Below are 9,377 nucleotides of genomic sequence, written 5' to 3'. Positions count from 1 at the left end.
TAAGTATTTATGAACACAAACATAATATTGACGGAGACAATAATAAGAATGTGTGAATTTAATATAGTACATTATATACATGTGAATTGTCATATTTAGAAACACGCTTATTCTAATCAATATGTCACTAATTCCCAATCATGAAACGAGCCAGGGATTTTCCAATATGGCTGCCCCCAGTAATGTTTCGCGATGTGATCGATCGGACACTCCCAATATCTATGAAATGTCCAACAAAAATGAAAACTCGTCAAAAGAACTGTTAAATATCGAGTGTAACCTACTGGGTAAGTTCATGTTGTGTTTGGAGGAATATCGTACCGTTTCATGTGCCACAGAACCAAAAACAGAAGCCGAGGTTCCCTTGAGTGTTAATAATTCCTTCAAATATATGCACGTGTTGCTCCAGTTTTATCTGCTCTGATTGACCTATGTTGTACGATGAAACTAAGAATACTTTAGTTCTATGGTTGTACTATGTTATGATCGATCGATCACTCCAAAGTCAAATGAAACCTGTTCATTGAAGGTATTTTCTGTCAACAAGATTGATACAAATGTACATGAGGTGTTCAAACAAGATTTGAATTACTCTTACAAGAAAATGACCAGCATTCTTAAAGGGGAAATAACATATAGAAATATTGAATGCATAAGGCAGTACATTGACAATGTGTGATATATATTTTGTATGTCATATTTGAAGTTTGACAATGTAATTGAGTCATCTCATTCACTGGCCTTAGGGTTCTGCTATTGCAGAGAAAAATATGATAATATTAAAAAGTGCCCACAGGGACATTAATATAATTTAAATTCTGTCCAGTGAATGGTGTTCAATTCTATTCATATGAAAATGTTGGCAGATACTCACTTGTTTAGTGACAACAGAGAAATACAGCCATTGCAGCAGGCATGTTAAATATCATATCACTGACTTGTGTGTGCCGCTGTATATTGTGACCATACACATAACAAACACAAAGTTCTAAAGCTGGGTATAAGATTAGCAAAGTTCACTGTCAAGCATAACTACATTGATTTTGGGCTTAGACATATTACGAAACGACCCAAAAACGAACCAAACGAGCCAAAAACGAGCCAAACGAGCCAAAATGACAACAACAAATCATCAAACTGTCCAATTACCGCGATATTATTGCGACAGCCATTTTAATGAGCACATCGGCCGATGAGGGCGCTGTTCTCATCAAGCCGCATCAAAATATTTGTATCTTCTGATTTCATTAAGTAAATGAACTTAGTAAAATTAGGTGGAATATAAAAGAAATACGGTAAGTACTTGTCTCTGAAATTTGCAAAAAATGTACAGACTAAAAGAAAATGATATTCATTTTCAATTTGGTTCAAGTCACAGAGAGTACAAACTTTCCGTTTATCCTCGGTTAGCTTCAATAAGCAAACAATGGGCTGAGCAACGGAATCTTGATATTTTAAATAGCTTCTATGTTTAAAGATATTAACTGAAAATATATAATGCTCGGGTGTAATTGTAGTTTTGAATTCTCTGTAAGTTTCTAATTTATTCATTGTACATATGTCCCCAACCCATTCACGATGCAAGAAATATTTGAATCGTTCGCAAAAAACATACATAAATATATTGATATTTTTAACCTCCTGGGCATGCCACGTTTCATCTAAGTTACATAGAAATAACAAGTTTTTCACTTCAGCTACCCATGTTTTCGTTGAGCTAAACCCTGACTCTTCTATGTTATACAACATATTGTAACATTTGCGTGGATACCTGGAAGATGGCATATTGGCCAATATCGCCCAGTATTTCACACACCGCTTTGCTGTATAAAAGTAAATGGGATATCTCCCACATTCACCCAAAACACTATTATTCGGAGCTCTGTTTGAAATGCCTAGAAATCGTCTGCATGCATAATACTGGACTCGCTCTAAAGTGTCATATTTCCTAAAACCCCATATCTTTGCCGCGTATGTTAATATTGGCAAGACCATTAAATCGAAAATTTTGAAAAAAGTTTTATAGGGCAGGGAACCTATTTTACTTGTATTATTTGAGATGGCAATACATTGTTTTTTTTTTGCTTGTTGGGCCAAAACGTTAGTTGCCGAAGACCACTGCAACCTGCAGGAAAATACAATACCTAGATATTTGTAGTATGACACCACTTCTACGGGTGGTCCCCGGCCCATAGTACCACTTCTCGTTAGATGACCGCCATCATGATTTTTTAAAAGCTATAACCTTTGTCTTTTCTATGTTTACTACTATTTTCCACTTTTCGCAATATAAATTCAGTTCAATAAATAAAGTTGCAACCCTACTATTGAATCAGAGAACATTGTTACATCATCCGCGAATAATAACCAAAATAATTCCGTATCATGCGGGGAAAGTTGAGTCTCATGTTGTTCCGTTGTTTCCAGTTCAGTTACCAACTCGTTGATAAAAAAGGAGAATAAAAAGGGGCTCAATATACAGCCTTGGCGAACACCAATTGGGCACTCAAAATAATCTGCAAAACATTATAATACATACTTGTCACAATTTTGAACATTTTACCACTTATTCCCCCTTTTAATAAGGTATACCAAAGTCGTTGTCTCTCTACTCTGTCGAAGGCCTTCGAAAAGTCTACAAAGGCACAGTAGAATTTAGCCCGTTTTTTTGTTTCTGGACAATAGACTGAAGAACAAACACATTGTCAAAAGTGGAATAACCACGTTTAAATCCCGCATGTGCCTCGTCTACCTTTTGAAAGGCCTCCGCCCAGAAATAAAGCCGTTTATTTAAGATGAATGTAAAAAAAAATTCCCAAAACATTGAGTAACGAAATCGACCTGTAGTTTCCTGTGTCGTCTGAATCTCCTTTCGTGTGAATGGGTACAACAATTGTCCGAGCCCAATCATGTGGAAAATTACCAGAGTCAAAGATATTATTAAAAAAAATGTTTAGGTAAGGGGTTAGAATATTTATTGATGCCTTGAAATACTCCCCAATAAGACCGTCCGGTCCTGCTGTTTTTCCGTTTTTTAAGGAATTTATGCTTTGGTGAATCTCTTCCTCCGTAATAATCCCATTTAAAAGGTCCCAGTCTATTTCCATATCTGTGTCGAGCAGAAAAACATATGCTACATCGATCACATTTTCTATATCCTTTGCTAAAGGGAAATCTTCTACATTTGAACAGGGGAAGAAAGTACTGAAGTATTCAGACCACTGGTCGGATGAAATTGACAAGGTCAATCCAACCCGACCAGTGGAATAATTAATGCGTTTTAGAGAAGATCAAAATGACTTGAAAGTGATACATTCAATATCTGATCTTAGACAATTTATATATTCAGATTTCTTTGCACGGCATTTAATCTTATAATTGTTACGTTTTGCTCGATAGTCTTGCAAGTCAGTGATGTCGTTTGTATTGCGGAATTTTCTCAATGCTTTGTACACCTGTTTTTTACATCCTCTACAATCCACATCAAACCAAGGTGCCTGTGTTTTGGGGGCATAATTGAAAAGTTGGCGACTTTGGGAAATAAATTAGAGGATAATATAACATAATCGACAGTACTGGTTCCATTTGTGGTAATACATGTAAACTCACCAATACGAGCATCATTCCCCACCCTCCCATTTAGAATATGTACATTAAATAAACAGCACAGGGACAAAAGTCATCGCCCAAAGTTGTTTACAATATTATCTTTTGCAAAGCGGGGAGTATTAAAATACGGTACAGGCATTGAAGTCCCCGCTTAAAATTAATTCCACATCCTCCAAATTGGAAACAATATCTAACAAACTGTTTTCTAATAAATCAATCCCATTATTATAAGCGTCAATTCTGTCATATATTACAATATAAAATACCTTTTCCAATATTGAATAATTCCTTTTTGAGAAGAAAAAATAAACAATCTGGCAAATCATTTTTAATATGTTTTACATAATTTACCAAATTCTTTTTGATAAGAGTAATTACTCCACCAGCAAAACGTCCACGTGATTTAATTTTAGGGCGACAATAATTAAAAACAATAAAACTTGGGAAATTGTCAGAGAGTTGCTCATCGTACTCTGACCAAGTTTCTGATAATGAAATTATATCGTATGACATAATAAACTGAACAAAATCATCCATTGATTATTGTTCTACTGATAATGTATTTCTTTCTTATTTCTGGTATCAGAGTATCCCAGAATTCACATAATGTCAAGGAATATATATTTAGATTTAGTGAAGCCATATGGTCATTCAACCCCAAAGTCAATCAACCATCCTTCCGTATGAGGGTACTGGTAGTATATTCACTATGATAATGGGCACGACAGATCTAGATAACAATTTGGTATTATGAATGGCAAATAATATTATAAATAAGAACAAAAAATCAACAAAAAAATCCATCTCTGGGTTTAGAAGTTATGCACGGGAAAGCCTGCAAAATTATTATGCAAAGTAAGTAATTAATATGCTTCTGGAATTATCTGAAATTATCAACCCGGTATTTTTTTTGCGGGCTGAAGGTGGGAAGGCGCCTTGCGTGACTCCCCCTAACTCCGCTAGTGCTACTAATATGATTTCGTAATCGTGGTAAACCCTATATCAAATGAATATACGCTGTGCTCATAATCCCATGTCCGGCCATATGCTTACTTACTTGTATTGTCGCCGAGGACGGAACAAGACAAAACGCATAAAGGAACGTCAACAAGAATTCTGTAATCAGGGAAACAAGGGTTCTACACGTACAATATTCACAACTGTCGGACGAAATCCGACCAGTATAGCACCTTTCAGTCGTGCATATAACGATATAAAACATTTGCCGAAAATTGTCCGATTATCTGTAAGCGTTGACCTTATATACAACAAAAAGTTCACAAAAGGTGTGATCATTCATGCCATCTTAATCAACATTGGAAATAATATTGTCTCCTAATTTGAAACCGTCGGATACATACTTTGATGAACTCAGAGGTACAAACGAGTCACGAGAGTTTAAAAGTGAAATAACTGTTATTTTTTATGGGTATTTGTAATAGTAAAGGGAGAGAAAATTTCTCTCAAATGTTTGTATAAGTTCAAATCAAATAAGTGGTTCTCAAAATATAAAATTATTTGCAGGGAAAATGGTAAATTATTATGCAAATTTGACAATTAGTATGATTTAGTGGCACAACAATATTATCAGAACTTGCATTTGTCCCATGCTGTCTGCACAAAACGTCATCCGAATCAATACTTAAAATGAAAATGAAAAGACAGGTTCTTGGTTTTAGAGTGGGCATGATGCGAAATTCATATTACACGCATTTAGGCTGACAAGGACAGATGATTTGTTTAACATGTAAATCAGTAAAAATACCTTATTAAAATTAAGACCAACAATTAGTCTTACTGTGGTATCTTAAAGATAAACCAACAAATGAATAAATTTATTGACTAGCAATTTAGTTGTCAAACTTTGTATGTTTGTTGTTGTTATTTATTTATTATTTATAAATTATGTTTTTTTGTAATAATATTTATTTCTAGTAAATATTTATTTATTTGCTTATTTATCATTATTTACTATTATTGTTCATCAATATTATGTATGTGTTTATTATTAATCATTGTTTATTCAGATATTTATGTAATATTTATGTTTGGTTTTCGGGACAGTGGCAATCCAGATGATAACAGCGCCCCCATCGGTCAATGTGCTCCTTAAAATGGCTGGCGCAATAATATCGCGGTAATTGGACAGTCTTTGTTTGACGATTTGTTGTGGTCGTTTTGGCTTGTTTTTTTGGTCGTTTGGCTCGTTTTTGGCTGGTTTGGGTCGTTTTTGGGTCGTTTGGCTCGTTTTTGAGTTGTTTGGCTCGTTTTGGGGTCGTTTGGCTCGTTTTTGGGTCGTTTCGTAATATGTCTAAGCCCCATTGATTTTATAGTGATCACTGTTTGTATCATAATTTCCATGTTCACACATATTAAAAGGTGTTTTATGTAAAATTGTTCTCATATTTCTGTCCACAGTGTCGCATTATTATCTCATGAACAATTCAAATGCAGACTTGGTTGAACACCATAACAAAAGTGTGTCACAGATTAAATAGGAAGACCAAATCCACTGGCTGAGATTCATTTACTATCCAATTCAACTTTGGGTTTTTTTTTGTGACTGGGTCTGGTTGACACCAGGATGGCATGTTAAATTGCAATTATGATATGAAGGTGTGACTTACATGTAGTTCCAAACAAGGAATATGTTTCTATATCATATTGCACTACATGTCAGCACTTAGCATTTGCAAGTCAGGAGAGACGAGTGAACTGTTATCTGGCCCAAAAATATTTTTAAAAAATGGATACTGTATTTACCAGGGGTACTCTATTAGTAGCACATGCAGTTATGTAAATGTCAAAGGTGTGTCTATACGATCAAAAAAAGTAATATCTAAATGATTCAGTAAATAATAAATGTAATGGTGTACATGCACTTCTATTGGAGATGCACTTCTAATACAGAAAATATGGTCCATACAGGGTTACATGCTCAGTCTTTGCATGTATAAACTTTCCCTAGACTTTTCTAGATCAGCTTAAAAATGCCTTAAATAGCCTAAGTGACATGACATAATTATTTAGACCAAGACAAAAATCATTCACGTTTCTGGCATCATGCATGACTGGTAAGGCCAGACTTTTATTATCCCTTGTTTCGCGAACCCGCCGAATGAACAGGAGCCAAAAATGAAATAAAAATAAAATTTTATTTCAGCGTAATTTCTTGCACCCGCTGACTTGTAAGTGCAAAAAATTGCTAAAAAAATTATTTTTATCTTCATTTTTTTTTCGCCCGCCACATAACAAACCCAAGTTGCATTTTCGTGGGAGTATCATGATCAAAGTACCGAAGTCTCGTGCAGATAAGAAACAATGTTATACATGGAATAAAATTTTATTTCAGTTCTTCTCTCCGATCAATGATCTCACTTACAATTCTTTGAGAATCACACAAATCTGATGGGAAAAAAAGAATTAATTTTTTTTTTTTTTCGCCATTCTCAAAAAAATTGCCTTATAAAAACTCGAGAAACAAGGAATAAAAAAAGTCTGGCCTAAAGAGCTTTTTTTTTTATCAAAGTTTAGAAAAAACAACCAAATAACTCAATTTTGATGAGAAACCAAAATAAAAGCACATGTTCTATGATAATTTATGAAAAGTGTTCGCTGAAATAATTTTGATTAAAAGAACTAAAAATATTGATTGAAAAATATTATTCTATTATACAAAATGACTATATTTTTTTTGCAGGAATATACCCTAAATACACGTACTGTGTGATACAGTCTGATTCTTTTTCACAAAACTGTCTTCTTTTCTGTGATCTAAAATAATACTAGAAATAACTTTCTTACTGATATACCTTCACTGTATTTCTTGCAAATTTTTACAGAATCAAAACTTTTGCTGAAGAAGAAAAAAACATACAGGCCTGAACCTTCCTCAGGTAGGTACATGTAAGCCATCTGGGTTTTCTTTGAAAACAGTAGATTCAGTTTGTGTCACCTATGAGGGCATTGTTCATATAACCCACTATGAGCCTATGCATCTTGAAGGAAGATGGTGGGTTAAATACAAACCCAAGGTTCTATTTCACATCTTGTAATCAGCTGCACACTATTTTTTTATTGTCATTTTAATCCTGTAAACTTGACCTATGACAAATGCACATATATTTTAGGCTAAATTAGATCTAAATTGTGGTCCCAAGTTTCTAAAAAAAAATGTTTTGGGTTTTTTTTTTATGAAACATTAAGAAGGTCGATATGTGCATTTTTGAACAAGACAGGCACATTCCCTCTCTTTTTTGCCTTGTTTGTTTAAATAAATAAAAACAAACTTTCAACCGCTGGTTTTGGAATAGATTGTGCGTGCGGACCAGAAACAGGTGTAGTTAACACCAAATACTTTACCTTATCTGTTGTTTATTTCTTTGTATAGTATTACAATCAGTTAAAGACTTTTTACCAGCTATGGCGGATGCAAATAAAGTACTGGAAAAAACACTTGTAGAAACACCACATAAAGATGTAGATATTGAAAATATACAGAATTTTGATGGACCTATTATTGAAATGGTAAGTGATAAGTTGATGAATGGAAGTTAAATTCTAAAAATTGTTAAGTGATTACTTTTAGTTTATTCAATATATTATAATTTTAGAGACTTTCAAAATTTATTTCTGGTCACTGGAACCTGTATGCATATCAAAAAGAATTCTGTTCTGACTTTATATTCTCTGTTTTACAGAACCTTGCTCTCTTTGAGAGAGATAGTGGATCAGATGAAGATAGTGAGTTAGACTCATCTGATGAGGAGGGGGAAATGGGAAAGTCACCTAGTAACACCAGTGATGATGATGATGATGATGATTCTGTACTTTTACAAGCAAAACAAATAACTGAAACAAATCTCAAACTCACTAGAACTCGTCAAAAGAAACCTGTTATTGAAGAGATTGAGACTATGTGTAATTCCAATGATAATACTTTGAGGTAGTAGAGGAAAATAAAAAGGTTTTTTAGAACGCTGGGCATTGACATCACCAAATGAAAATGAGAAAAAACACTGTCGGTGACATTGATATTGTCATTATTATTATCGCAAAACAAGGTTTGTTTGAGTTTGATTTCTGGATGCAGCTTTGTGTCCAATACATTTAAAGTGAAAACAAGTGAAACATCTAAACCTCAGAATAATACAGGAAGACATTATTTATCATATTCATCCAAAGCACCACCAGATGACACCAGTAAAGTAGTTACAGAAAACATTGACAAGATCATAGAAATATATTATTATTGTAAATAAAATTGTAATCTGTGTTGATTTGTTGGATTGAATACAGGGTTTTAGCTGCTCAAAAAAATGTCACATTTTTAATTTGTGAAGGAAAGGTTGTACGCTCAGATCATGTGACAACAAGATCGTTCTAAAAAAACATCTCTTTCCTAGTAAACTAGTAAACCAGTACTGTTTAAAACAAAGAAAGAGAACTTTCCTAATAAATGCTGAATGAAAACTGTCCGCTATTGAAGGACAATAGATACAAGCAAAAAAGTATACTACTGTAAAATGATTAATTATTCACTTAGATTTAATTTTGTTTATTTCACTGACTGAAAAATGCGCTAAAATAAAACCCAGTGAACATGTAAAATTTAGCATAGAACACATTATCAAAATGATAACAACCGTGAAGTTAAAACCTACTGAATATGCCTGAAATGCTAAATCATTGAAATTTAAACCCAATGAAAAGTAGTCATTTTACAGTATTACACTACTTATAGCGTAAGCATCTATTTTTTTTACCCG

General features: G+C 33.7%; 1 protein-coding gene across 1 annotated transcript; it reads left to right on the top strand.

Annotated features, from left to right (window-relative positions):
• Positions 1-153: 153 nt before the first annotated feature.
• On the top strand, positions 154-8,872 carry LOC100372848 (uncharacterized). The gene is made up of 4 exons (XM_002740508.3): positions 154-287; positions 7,452-7,505; positions 8,000-8,136; positions 8,310-8,872. Exons 1-4 carry the CDS (start codon positions 167-169, stop codon positions 8,556-8,558), a joined length of 561 nt encoding a protein of 186 aa, XP_002740554.1. The 5' UTR covers positions 154-166; the 3' UTR covers positions 8,559-8,872.
• Positions 8,873-9,377: the final 505 nt, after the last annotated feature.

The sequence above is a fragment of the Saccoglossus kowalevskii genome, chromosome 3 (assembly GCF_978046115.1).
Source record: "Saccoglossus kowalevskii chromosome 3, keSacKowa6.1, whole genome shotgun sequence".
Classification (NCBI taxonomy): domain Eukaryota; kingdom Metazoa; phylum Hemichordata; class Enteropneusta; family Harrimaniidae; genus Saccoglossus; species Saccoglossus kowalevskii.
Note: the sequence above shows the minus strand (reverse complement) of the source record. Positions and strands in the feature narration are given on the sequence as shown.

What these genes read in the sequence shown, in the direction of transcription:
- LOC100372848 (XM_002740508.3), top strand. Translation starts at nt 167, where the DNA reads ATGGCTGCCCCCAGTAATGTTTCGCGATGTGATCGATCGGACACTCCC. An exon ending in CAGGCCTGAACCTTCCTCAG is followed by an intron (nt 7,506 to 7,999) that starts GTAGGTACATGT and finishes TTCTTTGTATAG; the next exon opens with TATTACAATCAGTTAAAGAC. An exon ending in ATGGACCTATTATTGAAATG is followed by an intron (nt 8,137 to 8,309) that starts GTAAGTGATAAG and finishes TCTGTTTTACAG; the next exon opens with AACCTTGCTCTCTTTGAGAG.